The sequence below is a fragment of the Podarcis erhardii genome, assembly GCF_964252035.2.
Source record: "Podarcis erhardii genome assembly, chromosome: 5".
In the NCBI taxonomy this organism is placed as follows: Eukaryota; Metazoa; Chordata; class Lepidosauria; order Squamata; family Lacertidae; genus Podarcis; species Podarcis erhardii.
In genome coordinates this window covers 64,367,345-64,389,694 of record NC_138509.1, presented here as the reverse complement: position 1 = coordinate 64,389,694, position 22,350 = coordinate 64,367,345, and the positions used below count along the sequence as shown (strand labels likewise).

General features: G+C 45.1%; 1 protein-coding gene and 1 long non-coding RNA gene across 14 annotated transcripts in view; one reads left to right on the top strand and one right to left on the bottom strand.

The window, feature by feature from the left end:
* The window catches only part of EPHB1 (EPH receptor B1), a 355,934-nt gene that overhangs the window by 131,197 nt on the left and 202,387 nt on the right, over positions 1-22,350 (top strand). For all 12 annotated transcript variants that reach the window (XR_014157203.1, XR_014157204.1, XR_014157205.1 and 9 more), the window contains one exon: positions 15,017-15,698. Coding sequence is in view for 5 of the 12 variants with exons in the window: in XM_081864477.1 (XP_081720603.1) it covers positions 15,017-15,698 (682 nt within the window). In the remaining 7 variants the exon portion in view is untranslated. The remainder of the gene's footprint in view (positions 1-15,016; positions 15,699-22,350) is intronic.
* LOC309343264 lies at positions 10,553-15,435 on the bottom strand. Of its 2 annotated transcripts, none has more exons than XR_014157217.1 (4): positions 15,296-15,435; positions 15,068-15,207; positions 12,471-12,642; positions 10,553-10,656 (listed from the first exon to the last, which is right to left on the bottom strand). It is a non-coding gene; the product is annotated as an uncharacterized lncRNA (long non-coding RNA). The 2 variants fall into 2 exon arrangements; XR_014157218.1 differs by having other exon boundaries at positions 12,471-12,630.

The following is a 22,350-nucleotide window of genomic DNA, read 5'->3' as shown; positions in this document are numbered from 1 at the left end:
CATTTTCTGTGTGTGTGTTATTGTTGAGTTCGCTTTTGGGATAGTGAAGGGGAGGGGAGCCAGGAGAAGAAACAGTCCATTATAGTCTTTTAAATCTCCCAGCTGGAAGTGTTTTAAATCTCAGCAGAGACAGGGAAAAACACTGTCTTAATCCCCAGCTCCCTGTGAATTATTTAAAGTGATCTTGTCGGAACAATGCATTTGTCACTGTTACAGTGTCAATAGTAGAGGCAGCTGTCCGAATGGCTCTGGGGTTTTGCCACAGGTAGGAGTTTGGGGTGGGGCATTTGCAGGCCTGGCAAAAGGCAAACATGGGATTGCTGAGGTCCACAGAACTCTAGAGACTGATCTTTTTTTGCAAGGGGGGTAGGAAATCTTTGTACCACTAACATGGTTTAATTTGTACAGTTTGGCCTACCATTCTCTTCTGGAGACCTCTGGCTGTGGCTGCACCGGTGGCTGTGTTTAAAGTTCCACCCACACCATATATTTAAAGCAGTCTTATACCACTTGGAACAGTCATGGCTTCCCCCAGCGAATCCTGGGAAATGTAGTTTGTGAAGGGTGTTAGGAATGAAAGTTCTGAGGGCGTCCCAACAACTCTAAGCATGCTCAATGAACTACAATTTCCAGGATTCTTTGGGGGAAGCCATTACTGTTGACGTGGTGCTTTAAATGTATGGTGTGAATGCGGCCATAGTCAAGGGAAGAACAGATAGGCGGGCAGACTAGTTATGCATCTGGGGTGGACACCCAGTACTGCACATCTTGGGTGCAATGTAATTCACCTCTGGATTTGCATTTAGTCATCAACTTTCATCATTGCAAAATTCAGGTTCTATTCAATCCTCAAACATGACTTCTCCTCCCACTCCAGCTATTATCACATATCATTCTCACCCCCCTTCATCGCACCACTGAGTTCTTGAAGTGAACTGCCTGCATTTGATGTCTCATTTTTTTGTAACCTCTCTTTTCTTGATTCTTTTCAATTTGGATTCTGTCCTCTCCACTTTACTCGGGCAGCTGTGCAAAAATTATTGACAATCTCCCAGTTGCTCAGCCTGAGGGGCTTTATTGTGGCCTCATTTGATATGACCACACTTCCGACGTTAACACTTTTGTCCACTCTGACTTTTCCAGTCTTCATCAGGACTTTTTCAAATGAATGTTTCAGAGTTTGATCCTATGCCCTTTCTGATATTCAGTGGAACATCTCAATAACAATTTCGACAGCAGGATGGAAAAAGTCCAGAGCTGTGCTGAAATGAATATATTTTCTTGAACTTACCATGAGTTCCCTTGGGGCCAAACTTCATATTACCTTTAATCACACTCTGCATACTGGCAGGAAAACCCAGCCAGATGGGCGGGTATGAATAATAAGAGTATTATTATTAAATTATTATTATCCATTGCCATTTTTGTTTCAAATAAAAAGCAGCTATAGGGCTCTGAGCACTCTATCTGGAGTGTACCAGTTTCCTGCTGAAGATCCACCTTGATAGCAGTTTGCTCCTGAAGTTGATTTTTATAGTAAAAACACTTTCTGGTGCAAATAGCAGTCTGGGGTGTGTGTGTTTGTTGGTGGGGTACAGGCAGACAGCCTTCGGCCAAATCATGGTTCTATAGCTGCTTTTCCTTCTAAACAAAAGTGGTAGCATTTAACATGCTTTTTAAAAAACACGTTTTTTTGGGTGTGGCTCTGAAGTACTTGTAGATAAATGAATTTAGTTCAGAAAATCAGTTCCAGTGGAATTTGCAAAGAACGTTACCAAAATAATGAAGGGGCAAAAGACACAATAGGGGACAAATGGCAGGCTGGTGTGCGTATCTCTGGGTAGGTGCACTAGCCTGCTGCTTGAAATGCTAATCTGATGTTTCCTTGTGGTATTTATTCCTGATGCCATCAGTCTTCCACTTACAGTAGAATGCCAGGGGAGGGTATTTCATTCACTGGGTGGGTATAGTGACCTGATCTGTTTTTTTGGGTCTGCTCTGTCCATTCTGATTTATTTTTTTATTTGAGTCTAAATCTGTTACGTTAAATTCAAACCTCTATTTCACCCACATCTAGTATAATGTGGAATCTAAAAAACTGGCTATAACTTGTTCTCCCTTATCACATAAGTGGATGTAACTTGCAAGCAAAGTTTGCACCGTGGTTTGAACATGCTCAGGTTCAGGCAGATCAGTCCTTTAGAGGGAACCCTTTGAGGGTTCATCAACATTGACATTTTTTTCCTAGAAAAAGAGGTGCCGGAATTCACCACAAACACTTCCCTTGTTCTCTTATAATGGCAATGGTGCCTACGTGAGGGGTGCTGGAACTGAGTTCCAGTGCGTTTTGGCTGGGGAAAAAAAAGCCCTGTATCTATTTGAGTTTATTACATTCTGACAGCATTGGATACCAATTGTAGGCACGGTCACCCATTCTGAGGGGATGAATCCTTTCAGATTTCAGACTGATATGTACAGCAATTCTCCAGCAAGAGCAGACCTTACCATTTTGTACTATGCAAAAAAACTGTTCTTGTAAGCCTGCCACATCAAGTAGGGAGCATGTTGGCAGCAAATATGCAGGAGTTGGGATTTAGAGTAAAGAGAAGTGATTTGCCATTTACTTCCCATCATCCTGGGGTCTAACGTGAGGGGAATTGTGTTTGGGGATATTACCAGGTATACACTATTTGAGCACAGGTTTGCCTCCCCAAAAGACTCTCTAACCTGTGAGGGGGAAATACTCGTGAATGCGTTCTCTGAACCCAGCCAATTCCCCGCCCCCCAATAAATGATAACATGCTGCAATTTAAAGGGTGGCCTGCAAAACTCTATCCAAGGCTGACCTTACAGCGAAGCAGAGTGAGGCAATATCCTTAGGCAGCTGCTCTGAGGTGTCATGAATGACCAACAAGTTAGTAAGTTACTGAATTTATTATTATTGTCTTTTACTCCCAGGAAGAAGGGCTTTTAAGATTTTGTGCCTCATGTGCCAAAGAAACTTGGGCAGCCTTGGTAATTATGTACCTTGACTTCTGTGGGAGCGGGAGCCCTTTACCTCTTCACCTCAGGAAGTAAAATATCACTGTCTGGCCCTGTGCCAAATAGACAAATGACCTTCTGAGTTCAAATGCAATTTTTCTGTGTGCATCCAGATGAGGATGAGGATATACATTTGGAGCACGTTTACGTTTTATTTGCAGTAACAAGTTCTTTAGGGTGGATGAGAGAGGCAAAATTTATTTTATTTAAGTTTTTACAAACTGCTGTATCATAAAAAATATATCACAGTGGCTTACAACAATGTCAAAACATAAAAGCAGACAATAAAATCATAAAAAATTAAAAGCAAGTTAAAGCAAAAAGAAATCAAAAACAAACAGCAAAAAGTAATTAAAAACAAACATGAAGGACCAAAAAGGAACTGAAAGTTTGTCCTGGTTTTCCATTTCTCCTTTGTTTAATTTGATCACTGAGCAATTTACAGAGGTAGATTAAGCCAGAAGGCATTGCCTGCCAAATAATCTTGGTGCCTGAGCAAGAGGCATCTGAAACCCCTACTAAACTCACTTTTAAAGCCACGGCAGCCAGTATAACTAAAAACCCAAGTTATTATCAAAGTCCTAAATTCAGACTATAAAACATTCGTATTTGCTAGCATTTCATTATGATTTGAACAAAAACGATCCAGCTCTGTCACAAGCTATTCTTCAGTGGTGGCATTCCCAAATGATTGTCCTTTGGAAGCGTTTTATAACTTTCCTTGAAATGCTAATTGCACAGACATTTGCATAGCACAAAAGTACCCAAAGTATAAACCAAGACTGTTTTTAGAATGAGATACCAAGGCACATCGTTTCTGTGCTTTAGTATTAGTATTCCCAAGGAAATGAATTAGTCTTTTAGCATGGCAGTGCCTTCATTCTTTTGCCGTTTTTGCATTTAACTGTTACCACTCAAGCAGCTCCACTGAGGCTAGAGAGACTGAAATAATGTTTAATGTTAACATTTGCATAATTATTCTTTGGATGAGTCTCTTGTTTGAGAGCCTAGATTCAGTTGGTAGGTTTCTGGTGTTTCCTGTCCACTTGCCCTCATGATAATGGATTGGAGATAGCCTTGTTACAGTTATCTCCTCTCCCCAAAATAGTTATTTTAAGCTTTTGGAGCTGTTTCCGCTGCTTTTTCCATCGCATTCCATACAGCTGGGTTTCCCCCTACATTTTGCATTTGTACACCCAAAAACCAGGACGTGTCAGGAATTTTCCTGATGTATGGCAAGCCTATCCTGGGTAGACTATTCAGAAACTCAAGCTGGTACAGAATATGTCAGATAGATTAGTAACTAGGATACACAAGACTGATTATAGGGTCACAGTCATAGACCTATCTTAAGGGTACATTGACTGAATGATAGCCTGTCATTTTAAGGAGAAATTGGGAGGACATTTGGGTCTATAGCAAATACTAGGTTTTTCTACCTCACAGATTCGTTATGAGGACAAAATGAGGAGGCCAACTTGAGCTCCTTGGAGTAAACATGGGGTATTAATGTCATAACAAATAAGCAAATTGTCAAACTTTATGTTAGAATGCCAAAAAGGGGGGAGCCGTGCCATATATATATATATGAATCACATCCTCCTTTTATAACCATAAACTGTGGCGTAGGAAAAGCATCTTAGCACATGTCTAAACTTCTGGAAGGTTCTGTTCATAGGCCTCAACAGCTGCAATTTCCAGGCATTCTGGAGCTTGAGCGAATGTGGATAGACATGTTGAACCAAAAGGGTTTTTTTTGTTGCTGCTGTTGTTAACTGTTGATTTTTCACCCAGGTAAAAAAATTCTATTGGCTTCAAGGGCTTTTTTGGGCACCACTCAGGATATTGGTTTTGGCTTTCAAGGTCCTGAATGAATGGCTCAGGACCTGAGTGACAAAGGGACAGCTTTCTTCCATATGAATCTGCCTGAAGTCTAAGAACTGCTTCAGGGGCCTTTCTCTGGGTGTCCTTGTAAGAAAAACACTGGGGCCTAATTTGAATAGTAGAATGACTGGCATCTGGTGGGCGGGGCTTTTGTGTTGTGCTCTGGAATCGGCCCCTCCCTTAATGTGTTAAGTTCAGTTAGAGAGACCAACTGTCATCCTTGCCTCACCATGTTGTTTTAGTTCCTCTTAGATAGTATGTTATTGTGTTACAGTTTTTTTATTATTAAAGCTTTGTTTGACATATATGTGAGCTGCTAGCTTTGCTGAAAGAAAAGAAACTGTGCTGAAGGATGGTGGAATATCCTAAACTGGGTGAGTGAGGGGATATTCCCAGTCTGACAGGAGGATTGATTTTTTAATCACCTCAACCCTCCACAACAGTGGCTGTGGTGAGGGCCTTTTCTGTGGTGGCGCCCAAGGTGACATTGTTGTAAGCCATGATCGTATAGTGGTTAGTACTGTATTTTTTGTACCATAGGACGCACCGGACAATAGGACGCACCTTGTTTTAGAGGGGGGAGAACAAGAAAAAAATTTCTCCCCCTCTCTGCCCAGCGCCCCTTCAGTGAAGCGGCAGGAGGCGCTGTGCAGAGAGGGGGAGAATTTTCCCCCTCTTGTTTTCCCGCTCTAAAACAAGGTGCCGTTCAGGCGGCTACCTTGGAAGCCTAGAGAGTGAGAGAGGTCGGTGTGCACCGACCCCTCTCACTCTCCAGGCTTCAAGTTCCTTTCGACCTGCTCTTTGGGGCTGGCGGGGGAAGCCCACCACCAGCCCCAAAGAGCAGGTCAGGGAGCAGCGGAAAGGTGCAGCGGAGAGGCTGCTGCCATAGTAGCGTGTCACCTCTCCAGCTGGGAGAGGGTCGCGGGGCTATGGCTTCTTTAGCCCCTCACGCGCTCTCCCAGCTGGAGAGGTGACGCACGGCTAAAGAGGATCCTGCCATAGCCGCGCGTCACCTCTCCAGCCGGGAGAGGGTCGCGGGTCTATGGCGTCTTCGCTCCATAGGACGCACACACATTTCCCCTTCATTTTTGAAGGGGAAAAAGTGTGTCCTATAGAGCGAAAAATACGGTACTCTGCGTTGTGGCTGCAGGAACCTCGGTTCGAATCCGAGTCATGGCACCAAAAGGTTGTAAGCCAGAAAATGGCTTATCTCCTGAGTTTACACCAATAAAACTCAGAAACATGAGGAGTTAGGAGTCCAACATTGTTTATTGCAAAGCAGTAGGTTACAGTCAGATCATTCCGCAAAACTGCAACCCTGCCCGGTGGTCCAGGCAGTGGTATTTATAAAATTTCAAACAAAGCATTTCAATTTCCACCAATCATATACATCGTTTCCTCATTTAATACAAAACCGCAATAAGCACTGGCAATTTCTGCCAATTAAGTTCTGATTCCCACCGTGTTCTGTTACATTGTGTTAGTGTACATGTTGGGAACCTGTGTTATGTGTAGCCATTTGCACCATGTAGCAACATATGCTCTAGCTTTGAGCTGTATCTTTGTGATTCACATATTAGCTGTATTTCTGCCCCAATGAGGGGTGGCAACTTGCAAAATCACCAGTTTCATAAAGTACCAGGCTACCATAAGTTCTTTATTAGAAGCACACTCAAGGATTTACAGGGGTACACATTGCCACATTTATTGCAGTCTTTGGGGCCACTGCCACAACATCCTTGGGCAGCTGTCAAGATCCCACCACTGCTGACATCCCTGAGTATCCGCTGACTGCTGAGTGTCATGTGAGCATTAGAAAAGCCCTGAATAATGCTATATAGTATGGCTTGGCGCATGTGGGCAGTTTCAGTGGCAGCCATTTGCAACTGCCACCCTCCTCATTCTCACCCCTGCAGCTGGCAGAAATAAACTGGAGAGGGAGCTAAGAGAGAGGACAGGGCTACCTGCCACCTGCTTCAGTGGGGGAATCCCCCATTAACATCTGGGGAAATACCACAGGCCCCTCAAACCTGGAGATTATATTAGGCCAACCACCACCAACTTGGTGCTCTCCAGATGTTTTGCACTACAACACATGTTTTGTAATATCTGGAGGGCACCATGTTGGCAAAGACTAGGTTATGGACTATCTCCCTGGGGAAGAACTCAGGTGGCTCTAGCATTTTTATCACTTTAGACAACTGGTTAAGCCCTTTTTATTCCCCAAGAATTTAATGGGTGATCTGCAGCTGCTGTTCTTTTATTGTTTTGTTTTTCTGATTTTATTTGATCTTTAGACTGCTTCTCCTTTGGTGCTGCTGATTAAGTTATTTTTATTGCTCACCTGGCGCCTGCTCTGATGTCATTTCAGCACCAGGCAAAGTTCTTTTTTTATTTTCCCAGACCTTTTAAAATGTGAAATTTTATTCCCTGAAGATGGTTTCTTATTTTTTAAAAAATGTTCTATTTTTATCTGCTGCTTTTAATGTTTGAATCTGTTATGGCTTTTGTTTTTGTAACCCACCATGGGAAAGGCTTTTTTTCTTTGAAGAGTGGGTTATAAAGGTTTAAAATAAAACAGAACAAAAATAAATGAATATAAGTACAAATATTGATGTTTTTACTGTTTTACTAGATTTTTTTTTTTGAAGTGTGAATTAGTTGGGACACACTTAATAAACATCTTAATACTTTAAATAAATAGTGCAATTCATGCTACCGAATTTGAGAAGAAGTGCCAAGTTATTTAGATTCATAAGATAAATTATTTATTAGGGATGGATTATCAATATTTATTAGATATAGATGATCAATGTCAGTGTCTATATTAAACCCCATCCACTCTACATGTACAATGGTCAGCGTTCTTGTCAGTCTCACAGATACGTTCTACTTGACATGAAATATTTCTTCAGACAAATTACTAGCTATTTACGTAAGGCTACTGGCTGAATGTTCGCACAATGTCTGGATGAGATTTGATAACAGTTGTGGAACCTTTTTTCTCTGATGTAAAATGTTCACTCTCAATTTATTGCTTGTATCAAGAACCCTCTAAAAACACTACAGCTAAAGGGAAATATTTATATCTGGGCAAACCCCAGATCTTTGGTTTTGGTGGACCCTGTAGGAGGCTGGTAGTAGTTTGCATTATGTTTGCTCTAGGTACTAGTCTGAAATAAAACATTCATTCAAAACCAACTCTGTGCATGTTCACTTTGACTGGGAGGGGCGGGGGGCAGCATTTTCTGCTCTGCCTCAGTCAGCAAAACTTATTGGTCCAGCCCTGCAGGACAACTGCCTACCCTTCTTTCTGTGTGGTTGGGAGGACAGTGTGAAATCCTCATGGAAGTGTTATTTCTATCATTATAATCTCCATCCTTATTTTATTTTAATGCCCCTTTATTGTAATTGTGTTCATTATATCTGATCTGCCACTTGGAAGTCCCTTTACAAGTCCCTTTACAAGCACATCATAGCTGTAAGTGAGGCTCTGGCAGATGCACAATGTTTTGAAGACCAGATTTTGATATTTAAAGAGCATGCCTTATGAGAGGTCAGTGATGAGCCAAGACAAATCAGGAATGGTGCTGGGCAGGCTGCAGCCTCATCAAGATCTACCCATATATTTATACCACCCTGCATCCCCACCCCAGTGAATCATACCAAGGAAGTTAGGGAAATAGTATGGTGCCAAATCCTTATTCTTTCCCCAAGGCAGATATTCACACATTATTTGAAGTATGGTCCCTAGGATTAAAAAATACTTGCAATAGATTCTGGATGTGATAAGTTGTCAAGTATGAAACAGAATAACAAATTTTATTTAGATAGGCCATTAGGAAAGTTCTGTGTTTAGACAGAAAAATATAAAGTTTAAAAATCAAGTCGTTACTGAGTTTGAGGAGCATATATACCCGAGATATGCAGAATAAATATGCAGAAAACAATCTCTTTACATAATACTGGAAAATAGTCAATAGTCAAAAATACTGTTTTAAAAAAACACTAATCTAGGGAAGGACCTGAACATTACAAACCCATTATCTCAACTTCTATCCCTGTTAAATAGGTAAGAAGCATTATTAACTTTAGAGTCACTAAAACATTCAGACTTAAAATTTTAAAAAGTGACTAAGGGAAGACATGGTGGAGGTTTATAACATAAAAACTGGCAAGAACATGAACAGCGAAAACTTTTTCTCCTTCTCCCGTAGTACTAGAACCGAGGGACTTGCAATGAAATTAATGAGCTCATCCACTCATCTTGATACTTCAGCAGGTAAATAAACACATATGCTCATACAAAATTGCTGCACAAAGGCTGGTTCCATTTTAGTGGTGTGCTTGTGCTTCCTAAGAATGCAGTTCTGCAAGGTTTTCTGGGTCCTTTTTTTTGAGTGAATGGCAAACTGTCTATAAATAAGTTATTGCAGTGGGTAGGAAGAATGCCCTTATCAACAGATGCACTTTGCAGAGAATCCAGCATAACAGCTTGTGTATAAATGTACATGCTTTGAAACAATTTTATATTGTTGCACATAGAGGCAGAGATAGTACCTTTTAATGGGATTGTTATCACCACCTAGGAAGGAAGTAAACGGTTGATTGGTGGCTGCATTACAGTTTTGCGAGCCTTTGCTGCTTCTCAGCACTTTATTCTGGAGCTGAAATTTAGTAGGGGAAATACTGTGTGGACTTTTTAAGTGCAGTAATAAGAACTTGAAAACTCCGAAAGCAACCTGAGGTTGCAGGCATGCGCGCTCCTCAGCACAGAATAATCTCCTTTCCCCTTGCCACCACATTAACTTCCGTTGATCTACATGACAGCCTAACATTTTACACCATACAGTTTTGCTTACATATGTAATACTCTCATCTCCATAAAAAAACATTAAAATCCTTCTGATAACGTTTGGCGACACAGCCATTAATTCATGCTTCAGTGGCACTGGAGCACCTTGGAATTATGCATCACATCCAGAGCAGCACTTAAAGGCTGCCATATGAATAATGCTGTTGCAAACAATCAGCCTGTAAACACGGAGCAATTTGGATGGCTTATAAATTGGGCTGCGATATTCTAATTCCATCACAGGCCCGGGCACACTTTCTTCCTGCCCTTTAATTGCCACAGTAGCCAACATTACGGTAATGCCCTTTCATTATTCCACCTGGAAATTGGCACAGTCCCTGTGTCAATTTTGATGGATGTTGCTGCTCAGAAAACTGAGAAGCGGAGAGCCCTGCCTGGAGCAAGTTTTCTCGTATTCATTTCCTATTCCCCAAACCACATGTGGACCACAGGTTCATCCGCTTTCCCACTTTCCTCATGTGGCTGCACAGATGACCTCCCCCTTCCCTTATTTAAGATCATATGACACCCACTCAATATGGTCATTACTGGAGAAGTGTTGCAATAATACAGTTGTGCTTTAGCGTGTTAGCAGATGGAGACAAGTAGGTTAGAACGCTTGAATTTCGGGCATGGTGTTTAACAGGTTTGATTTTCACTATTCTGTTTGCAATGAGCTTGTAGTTTAAAGTCCTTAAGGTACGCCCCCCCCCCCCATAGCCATAACCTGAGTGAAGTGATTTTCCACCTTTTTTCCTTGTTGAACTGTGCTGGTTTGGATCACTTTATTCACCACTTCCAAATGGCAGACACATTAGTCTCTTGCAGCAAAAATAGCAAAGAGCTGTCTTGCAACACCTTAAAACAGGGAACTCCTTTTAAAAAAAAAAGCATGAGAAATTTAAGAAACTGTTGTGGACACCACAACGTATTAATTTCACAGAAGAAAAATGGATGATGCTCAGAACCCATGCTAAACAGGCAAACTACCTACACTCCCCTAAAACAAACTGAAGACAAGCTGAAAAAGCAGGCAACACCCCAACCCTATATAGGCAACCCTCAATGAGAAAATAACCACCACAAAAATATAATTTGGGGGGGGGGAGGGAGAGGCAGGTTTGAGACCAGTAGCAAGGTGTCTAGGAGACTGAAATGTTATGTGGAGGAGGACTGAAATGTTAAATGAGGAGGGGGAGTACCATTTGTACCACTCTTGAGCTCCTTGTGGAGGGGAAATGGGAAATGTCTGGCTATCTGCAGTCAGTTCTCAGATGTTACATTATTTGGGGGACAACATTGACGTCGCGAGGAAATTTCTGTTTCATCCTGTGGCCTTTGGCATAACAGGGTGCCAAGGTTTCATCTCTCTCCCACCCTCTCAGTTTTTATCATCCACAGCCACTGATCTTCAACTGGTGGGTTAGGATCCTAGTGGGTCACAGCCTGATCCAAGGTGGAAATACATTGCAAATGTATGCTTCAAGAAAAGGGTTCCCGAATGTACGTTTGTGTTAAAAGTGGGTGCTGGGTCTGAAAAGGTTGAAGGTTGATATATACATGAAGCCACTGGGGAACAGTGTCAGCAACATACCTGCAAATCCCAGAGAGGCTGTGGAATTTCTAAACACATGTCTAAAGGGTAGTTTTGGGATGGATGAAAGTGAGCAAACTGAAGCTTAAACCAGACAAGACAAAGTTGTTGTGGGTAAAGAAACTGGGTAATCTAGGTAGGGAGGTGCTGGATGGGCACACAGCCCCCCAAAGGAACTGCCTCCCAATAAATTTATGGTTGCCACTATCAGTTGTAGTATTTAATAAAGCTTAAAAACCCACCAGTTTCAGATAGCTGTAAGCTGATGTGTTTTAGCTGATGCTATGCTAGTGTTTTATTGTTTTACTGTGCTTGCTTTGGAAATGGTTTTATGCTGTCTGAATTGTATTGCCATTTCTTTTGTATTTTGCAGTTTGATGTGGTTTGTATGACATGGTAAGCCGATCTATGACTTACTGGAACCACACAAATGTGTGGACTCTTGGAGAGCAGCTTGTAGCCACCTTGCTCCTTTTAAAAATTCTTGTTCCATACTGAACTAAGTCGAGGTTTGGTTTACTATGTTTTCCAAACCCGGGTTCATGATTCATAGCCAAATTTTCATTACTATTTGTGATTAACGAGGAGAGAGCTTAACCACCAGCCTGGGTTGGGCTGGAACATTAAATGAAACTTTGGCTTAGCTCAGCGCTGCTTGTAAAGATACAAAGACCCTGCAAGCTTCTTCCTAGGAGTATACCCTTGTTCCAGTAAGCCATAATGTGCAAAGTCTGGGTAAGCCAGTGCTATATTATGCTGGAATGCATACAGTGTTACACTATGTGTTATGTACTGAGTGAATAGGATCCAAAAGGCAGCAGTCTGATTGGTCCTAGAACAATAGGGTCCAGAATGCAGCACTCTGATTGGTCCACAGGAGCCACACAAGCCAGCTCCAGGTGGAAGTGATATTTCACTCTGTTATTGCATTTTTATGGCTGTATTATTGCTCTTTGCCACCTTTAGTAGATATGCCTCAAAAGGGTGACTTGTAAATAACCAAATTCAGTCTGTCATTCTCACAGGGTATAGAATCCTGGCTATCTTGGATGTGGAGACTTTATATGTTTATTATTGCAGTTCCTTATAACTCACTTTCCAGGATGCAGATCCCTTCCAGGTTACCTCGTGAGTGATATCCAAAGTCATCAGGATTCTTCTCACTGGGCAACTGGTGGTAGATGGCCTGCAGAAACAGCCAACCTTGCCCCAGTGTTTTCTTTGCCTTTCTCCTTATTTATATGCCATCATTTTGCTGAAAAATGACCTATAAACCATTAGAGTTTTTCACTGCATATGATATTCTATCAAAACTGGTCACCACACTTTGTTTAAAAATGTCCCTGTCCCATCTTTTGACAACAAGGTCACCAAGGCACATCACAGTTGCAAGTCCTCCAAGGCACATCACAATAATCTTAAAGAAAAACACTACACACAAAAAAACCAAAAAATTCATTATTAACAGATAAAAATGGAAGGAACATTAAAACAACCTGTAACAGCAGGAGAAAACCCCCCTGCTAAAATAGAGGCAGATGAAATACCTGGTGGAGTAGGAATGTCTCCATTATTTGTCTGAAGGCCAGGAGGAAGGATCCAATCAGGCTTCCTGTGGGAGGGAGTTTCCCAACCTTGGCCTCGCTACTAAGAAGACACTGTAACATGTCCTGACCAGCTGAGTAGTTGAAGGCAAAGGGACATGGAGTAGGACATCCAACATGAACATCATGGGAGGGAAAATAGCCCTTCAAATATCTTGGTTCCAAACCATTTAAGGCAGGCATCCCCAACCTGCGGCCCTCCAGATGTTTTGGCCTACAACTCCCATGATCCCCAGCTAACAGGACCAGTGGTCAGGGATGATGGGAATTGTAGTCCAAAACATCTGTAGGGCTGAGGTTGAGGAAGTCTGATTTAAGGCACTACAGTGGTACCTCAGTTTATGAACAGTCCTGTTTATGAACTATTCAGTTTACGAACTCTGCAAAACCGGAAGTAGTGTTCTGATTTGTGAACTTTACATCAGTCTACGAACGGAAGCCAGACAGTGGAAGGGCACCGGCGGTGGGAGGCCTCATTAGGGAAAGTCCACCTCAGTTTAAGAACGGCTTTGGTTTAAGAACGGACTTCAGGAATGGATAAAGTTCGCAAACCAAGGTACCACTGTATAGGTAATAACCAGTACGTTGAACTGGAAGCTAGTGCAACTTAGTAACATTGTAGTAATAATCTTGGCAAAGGTGACTCTCTGCCAGCACTCTGGCAGCTACACTTGCCTGTCCTCCTGCACTCCCTGCATCTGGCTGCCTCTGAAAGCTCCCTGCTTCCCATGGAGGAGTTCTGTTTGCATACATTGGTACACAGAGAGATATTCTCCCAGAGGCTGGATAGCAGAGGGCCATAGCAGCCATGCATGTTGGCAGTAAGGGGTGGGATTAACCCATACACGCCCCCCACCTGTCCTTCTAATGTGGAGCGATGACCATCACCTCCTCTCTTACGTGGCTTTAGGATGCTACAGTGGTACCTTGGGTTACAGACGCTTCAGGTTACAGACTCCGCTAACCCAGAAATAGTACCTCAGGTTAAGAACTTTGCTTCAGGATGAGAACAGAAATTGCGCGGTGGTGGCGTGGCGGCAGTGGGAGGCCCCATTAGCTAAAGTGGTACCTCAGGTTAAGAACAGTTTCAGGTTAAAAACGGACCTCCAGAACGAATTAAGTTCTTAACCCGAGGTACCACTGTACTGTTATTTTTCTGATCTATGTTGCTGTTAATATTATGATTTAATTGCATTCAGATTCATTGATTGTTTTTATTGTTATTATTGTGAGCTGCCTTGGGAAGCTGAAAGGCAAGGTATAACTGTTTCAGAACCATTAGTCAAATAATTAATGAAATGTCCCTGGTTCCAGAGCAGAAATTATTGGTTTTGATAGCCCACCTACAGGTTTAGGTAGGGTCCCTTTCCTTTTATTGTATAACTTGAAAAGCATTATTGAGTCACCAACCTATTCTCAGTAATTTCAGTTAGACCACTTGTTAATTTAATTTAATTTAATTATGGCCCACATTTCCCCCCTCTTTTTTACACCAAACACCCTGATAGTTGCCAGCTCTATCCAAGACGATCATTGCTCAGGAAACTGCCAAGCTTACCGAGGCTCTGCCAATTAGGGGTTAAAAGAGGTCAAACTATCAGAAGAGCAGAAACTGGTTGATTTTTATGATCTTTGTCACAGAACCTTAAGGGCATCAGATGATTCAGAGTTACATCAGCTTCAAGAAGCGGGTTAGCATATGAGTAAAAATCTAAATGTGTGTGTCACTTTGCTGGCCTCAAGCAGGGTGTGTGTGTGTGTGTGTGTGTGTGACTGGGCCAAGAACTCTTAGCTTATTGGCTTTCTTTCTGTTGGCTGATTCCATGCTCATGGAACAGACCCTAAAATTAGGGATGTCTCTCACGTTTTTCAGAACTGAAAGTAGAACACACAAATCCTCCAAGTCTTGTGTATCCCAGCTAGCTTGCAGTGATTAATGATCCCCCTGGTTTAAAGTGCCATCTCTGTGTTTCGTTCTCTCCATTCATTTTAATTGCCTGATTCCCCCCTCCCTCCCTTCTTATTTGTTCCACACAGTGGGAAGAAGTCAGTGGCTACGATGAGAACCTCAACACTATCCGGACTTACCAGGTGTGCAATGTCTTTGAGCCCAACCAGAACAACTGGCTCCTCACCACGTTCATCAACCGACGGGGTGCGCACCGCATCTACACAGAGATGCGCTTCACGGTGAGGGACTGCAGCAGCCTCCCAAATGTCCCTGGTTCCTGCAAGGAAACCTTCAACCTGTATTACTATGAGACAGACTCTGTCATCGCCACCAAGAAGTCAGCCTTCTGGACAGAGGCCCCTTACCTCAAGGTGGACACCATCGCTGCAGACGAGAGCTTCTCTCAGGTGGACTTTGGTGGCAGGTTGATGAAGGTGAACACAGAGGTGAGGAGCTTTGGTCCCCTCAATCGCAACGGCTTTTACCTGGCCTTTCAGGATTATGGGGCGTGCATGTCACTGCTGTCGGTGAGGGTCTTCTTTAAGAAATGCCCCAGTGTGGTGCAGAATTTTGCCATCTTCCCAGAGACGATGACAGGAGCAGAGAGCACCTCCCTAGTGATTGCATGGGGCACGTGCATCCCGAATGCCGAGGAGGTGGATGTGCCCATTAAGTTGTACTGCAATGGTGATGGGGAGTGGATGGTTCCCATTGGCCGCTGTACCTGCAAGGCTGGATATGAGCCCGAGAATAATGTGGCCTGCAAAGGTAAGGTGATGATTCATTGAGATGCTGTGTGATGATGGCCAGACAGAAATCTTTGATAGCCCAAGTGGCCGTTAAGGGGCTGGTTTGATAGCATCGTTTCCCCTGGCAAATTGGAACAGCCAACCTGTATTAATGCCAGTGTGCTCGGGATTGCCTGGGAATTAAAGTTTTGCATTGCTTTGTCCACCTTGGACAGCTGTAGCTCTGAGTTGAGTCTTTTCAGTATCTGTAGCAAGGGTTGCTAAGAACTGTCCTAAGTGGTACCTGCCTTAAACCAAGTCAGGCAGAAAATGTGACATCTTAATAAATGAGATAAGGACTGAGATGATGTATGTTGAGCACTGACAGTGATTTACTTGTGATTCCTCTGTCCAATTGTGTTTTGCCTTAGCTTTTTGCCACACAGTTGTTCAGAGTAGAAAATCCCACTTATATTTTATCCCAGTGCTGAAGCTCCTGAAATGACCATCAAATGAGCAGCTTCTCTGCTCATGGTTGAGTCATAGCATATATGAAACTCATATGTGAATGTCTAGTATCCTAGGTGTAAATTTGCAGTGTAATTTGCAAGTTGATAATACTTCACAGTAGTATTCACACCCTTTCTGTATCTCTTTGGTAAATGCTTTTTTTGGAGGGATCAATTTTATTGGCATCAGCATTTAACAATGAGCTTTTGGTGGAGCAAATGGGACTGCAGCAGTGGTCATGTCTGCAAATATCTGTGGTTTCATAAGGATCAAATGTGGCCTTCACTGAGCTCAGCCCAGAGGAACCTTTACTTAGCTGAAATCTCTCAGTCAACATTTTGCCACGTATTTACTGGATAATACATCCCACAAAGTTGGATCCAGGGTGACCTATGTTAGGCTGACCTACTGATACTGTTGTGACAGGTGAACATGTCTGTTCTGTCAGGAAAGCTCTACCAGGAAGAGGAGCAGCAAATGCCACTGCCTGCTTGGCGCTCTGCCTCGTGAGAAGGCAGGTGGTAGCTATGATGGTGGTGGTGGTGGTGAAGAAGAAGAAGAAGAAGAGCAGCAGGAGCAACTAGTGAAAATGGTGTTGAGACTTTCTGATGGAGAGGGATAATGGAGAGTATCTAGTGCAAGGAACCTCAAAAACCTAGTGTAATGGTTCTAGGCGTTGCTCGTGCGTAAGCCGGTGCAAACACCTGGCTGGGTTGCCTGAGTGAACCTTTTCTATCCGGACAGCCACTCACCCGTGGCTGTCTCAATCGCTGGCAGAATCCGTCAGTGGGCGTTTCTTAAACTTCTTCCAGCAAAGAAGCTCTTTGACGCCTAGTCTCCTCCTACTCTCTCTGTGCGAAAGCCTTCTGCGCAAGGAGGGCGTAGGCAGTGGAGGACCCCTACTCTCCCCGCTGGTCCCCGGCAAGAAGTCATGGGACCGCCTTGCCACTTCCCCCATCTGCCCCCCTTCTCCACTGGTGCTACGCTGATTCTCTTCCCCAGAAGATGGGCTGCCTCTCCCCATCCCGGGACGCTCTCTGGGACCCCTCTGGATTTTGCTCTCTCCCTCTGGCACTGATGGCAGTTCCCTGACACCTAGAGTTGACACTCTTTGGATGAATTCAAATGAAAGGCAGTGTGTTATTGTTCTAAATGGCATGGGCCTTGCCTCTGTGTATGAATGGAGCCTTGGGAGTTAGCTTCTCCAGGCTGAGAAATCTGAGGTGGGTAAGTTAGACATATAGAATATGGTGGAAATTATTTCCCTCTCTGTTTTCGACAATGGCGACGTGGGAGGTAAAGGTACTCTATACAGCTGCAGGGTATGGAGCACACACTAGGAAAATGCTAACATCTAGGGACCATGATGTGATCTGGCTTCTGTAAGTGCAAGGCCATATACGGGGATCTTTTATTGTGAAGTGACTGCTGTGTGTGGAAACAAGTATATGTCACAATGTCAAGGCTATAAGTGGCTGAGATTATGCAAATGGAAGTACATAGTTGGCCATGTGCCCGAGGCGGCACATTCTGAATGCTGTGTCTCACACAGAATGTTTGCAGTGTTTGTAGTGAAACTGTGATGGGATAGTGAGCTGCTTGTGCGTAAAAGCTTGATCCCTCTGGGGTTTGGCTGGTCATCCAAACCGATGCACTAACGGAGCCCCCAAAGCATGACTCCGTCAGTCGCTGGTAGAATCTGACAGTGGGCGTCTACGGAATTTACGCCAACATAAAAGCTCTTTGACAGACATGCGCTTTCGAGACTCTCTGCGTGACAGTTTCCGGCGAAGGGTGGGCGTTCCCAACGGGGGTCCCGTTACCTCTCCACTACTCTCACTGGAAGCATCCCAGAGCCTCCCCTCCGCTGTGACTCCTGCACTCCCCCTGCTGGTTCCCTCTTCTACTGCAGATTCTCTCCTATTCTCCTGTAGCCTGTCCACCACCTGTCTCTCCGATGGCAGTTCCCTGACATCCACCTCCCCCCCAGGGCCCCCTTCACCCCCTCCCGCCTCCTCTCCCACTGGCGGTGAGGGCGGAAAGCCCCTGAAGGAACTCTCCTCGTCGTCCGAGGATTCTAACACTTCCAGCCACGGCGTACCGTCTCTCTCCCCGTCTTCCTCTTCTTCGTCGGAGTCGGCTTCTTCACCCACCCCTGACTCTGGGAACCCTTCAAACTCTCCTTCCTCATCGGTGGTCCCAAAGTGTTCCCTTCTAAATCGAGCCACGGGTTGCGGTTTTCTTGGGAAACGCTGATGAAATGTTTCTATTAAAACCTCGTCATTGACTACCTCTGCTGGTACCCAAGTGTTTTCCGACTCTGCTTCCCCCTCCCATTCTACCAGATATTCCACCTGATTCCCCTTCCACCTGGAATCAATGATTCCTGCCACGTTCATGTCGCGCTCTCTCTCTTCTATCACGGGCGTTTGGGTGGCCTCTCTCTCACGCTCCCCCCACTCGCGTCCCTCTCGGTACGGCGACAGTAATGACCTGTGAAATACTGGGTGTAATTTCATGTGACTGGGCAGCCTGAGTTTGAATGCCACTGGGTTGACCTGCTGTATGACCTCAAAGGGTCCCAATCTTTTGGGCCTCAATTTCTTACTCCCGCCCTTGAACGGTAGCCCTTGGGTGGACAACCACACCCGGTCCCCCACCCTTATAGTTTCACCTTCCCTCCTATTTCTGTCTGCTTGCTTCTTATATTCTTCCTTGGCTTTCTCTAAGTTAAGTTGAAGCTGACGGTGGATCGCCTCCATCTCTTCAAAAAAATATTCCGCCGCCGGCACGCTCCACCTCTCCCCTCCCTCTCCTGGGAATGCCCGGGGGTGACACCCATAATTTGCCAGGAAGGGACTCATCCCTGTGGACACGTTCTCCGCGTTGTTGTAGGCAAATTCTGCTAGAGGTAACTTATCCACCCAATCATTTTCTCTGTCTTTTACATAACACCTCAGGTATTGTTGTAAAACCCCATTTGCCCTTTCCGCTTGCCCATTGGTTTCTGGGTGCCGGGCAGTTGAGAAATTGAGTTCTACGTGCAGTAAGCTCATAAGTTTCCTCCAGAACCTGGAAGTAAATTGTTTCCCTCTGTCGCTGACCACCCTCAAGGGGGCGCCATGCAACTTGAAAATATGTTCTACAAACAACTTGGCGGTTTCCTCCGCTGTGACTGCATGTGAACAAGCTATAAAATGACACATCTTGGTTAATTGATCTACCACCACCATGACAGCTGTTTTGCCTTTGGATTTTGGCAGGTCCGTCATAAAATCTATGGATACTGCCTCCCATGGCCTTTCGGGCGTGGGTAAGGGTTGTAATAGCCCCGCTGGCGCCACCCTCTCTCCTTTCGCTCGCTGGCACCTGTCGCAACCCCTGACATATTCCCGTACGTCCTCCCTCACCTTGGGCCACCAAAACTCCCTGGTAACCAACCACATGGTTTTGTGCTGTCCAAAATGTCCCGCTGTGGGGCTGTCATGCAACTGCTTGAGTACTCTGCCCCTCAGTTCCCCGTCGGGTATGTACAGTGCCCCTTTGTAATACAACGCCCCGTTCTTTTCTTCGAACCCCCCTGTGTTCTCCTCTGTCCTCCGGAGCTCTCTGAGTTTCTCTTGGGCGTATTCATCTTTCTCCGTACCCTCTATCAGTTCCCTCTGCCCCACCAATGCCGCCCCACACACCCAGCGGTCTTCAGAGATTACATGCCTTGCCTCAGGCGCTCCCTCCCCCTCTAAGTACTCAGGTTTCCTGGAAAGAGCGTCCGCCCTCACGTTCTCGGAGCCGGGCACGTAACGAATCTCAAAGTGGAATTTGGAGAACTCCTGGGCCCATCTCACTTGTCTCTGGTTCAGCACTCGGGCTGTTCTCCAGTATTCCAGATTTTTGTGGTCAGTTCGGACTTGAACCTTGTGCTGCGCCCCAATCAGCAAGTGCCGCCATTTCCGGAATGCTTCATGAATGGCGAGCAGTTCTCGGTCGTACACTGTGTAGTTCCTCTCTGATTTGTTCAACTTCCGCGAGAAGAATGCACACGGTCTCCATTCAGACGTATCTTTTCCCGGCTGGAGAAGAACGGCCCCCACCGCTCGGTCTGACGCGTCAGTCTCCACTCTCATTGGTTGTTGTAGATCCACGTGCAAGAGTTGCTCTTCCGACGCAAACGCCTGCTTTAAGCGTTCGAACGCTTGTTGCGCTTCTCCCGTCCAAACAAATTTCTTTTTGCTACTAAGACAATCCGTGATGGGCGCTGTTAAATGGGCAAAGTTTTTGATGAACCTTTGCACGTCCTTCTTGGTCTTTGGTGTTTTCCATTCCAGTACCGCTTGAACCTTGCTGGGATCCATGGCCAATCCCTTGTCAGACAACCGGTACCCCAGGAATTCCACCTCCTTGGTATGAAACTGACACTTCTCCAGTTTCACCCACAGCCGGTTTTCTCGCAGCTTGCTCAGTACCTCTCTTACATCTCGCACATGCTGCTCCTCATTGTCTGAGTACACCAGAACGTCATCTAAGAACGCTACGCAGTTCTTGTAGAGCAGTGGCCCCAGGACGTGATTCATGAATGATTGAAAACAGGCGGAGCCCCCTTGTAATCCGAAAGGCATAACGGTGTACTCAAAGGCCCCCAAGGGGGTGAACACAGTGGTCTTCCACTCATCCCCCTTTCTCACACGTATCAAGTTATATGCCCCCCTAAGGTCCAGCTTGGTAAAAATTTTCCCTTTTCTCACCCGTGTTAGAATGTCATCAATTCTGGGCATAGGGAAAGTCACTGGTTCTGACACTGCATTTAGGGCCCTGAAATCACATACAAGCCTGGGCTTGCCTGTGTTTTTTTTGTCCACAAAGAACACTGGGCTGCCCCCCACCGCTCGTGACTCTCTGATGAAACCTCGCTTGAGATTCTTGTCAATGAACTCCCTTAACTCCTGCATCTCACTGTCTGACATTGCATACAGCTTGCCCACTGGCAATTGTGCTCCTGGGAGTAAGGTAATTTGACAATCAAAGGGTCTGTGCGGGGGCAGTTTATCTGCTTCTTTTTCGCTGAATACGTCAAGCAAGTCAGCGTATTGTGGTGGCACCCTCCCTTTGTCCATCACTTCCATCACTGCTAGAGTGCCCCTGGCGCCTGCCTGAGCCTCTCCCTCCTTGCAGTGTTCTAGGCAATGTGCTGATCCAAAGGAAACCACTCTCTGATGCCAGCCTACTAGCGGATCGTGTAGCGCCAGCCAGCTCATACCCAAGATAATAGGAGCTCCTCCCAAGGTGGCTACGTTAAACGCTATCAGTTCGGTGTGTCGTGCCACCCTCATTATCATTGGTACAGTCTGTTGGCTCACTTCTCCTCCCAACAGCTCCCTCCCATCAATCGTGGTAACCTGCAAAGGCTTACTCAATGGGATAGTCTGTATTTGGTGTGCAGCTGCAAACTCTTTGCTCATGAAATTACATGAGCTACCTGAATCCAATAGCGCCTTTATCTTCAGTGGGTGTCCGTTTGCCAGTTCCAGCAACACCTCTATCACAAGCGCTGGTCTTGGAGGTTCCGGCGTGGGCACATTCATTACTCCCTGGCCTGGCTGCTGTGCCCTGATGTTGGCAACCAGGCGTTGGCTTTTACTGGCTCCGTGATTTCTTCTTCCTCCTTCCCCCCAACAGTTCCCGCCATCCCTTGCCATTCCTTCCTTTGCGGACAGACTCTGGCAAAGTGACCTGGCTGTTGGCAGAGATAGCATCTCTTGCCGCTCTTTCCCTCCTTCTTCCGCCCTTCACTGGTGTTTGAAACTGCGCGCGCGCGCGCTGTTCCAAGTTCCATCGGCTCTGCTGGCGGGAAAGGCTGCTCCGGAATCTCTGGAATGCGGAAGTCCTTCCAACGATCCCCCTTTCCTTCCCGCTTTTCCATAGCTCTAGCTTCCTGGCGTGCCCCAATGGACAGCGCTGATTTAGTCAGCTGATCCATAGACTCCGCCCTAGGCGCCCGGGAAAGTTCATCTTTCACTGCCGGAGAGAGACCTTCTTCAAACAGCATTTGAATAGGTTCACTAGCAAGGTCCCACCCAAGTCTATGAATCAGCATGGTGAACTCAGTCCAGTACTCACGTACAGATCGGCTCCCCTGTTTACACGCCATTAACTGCCTGCGCACCACTCCCTGCTCGATCTCGCTG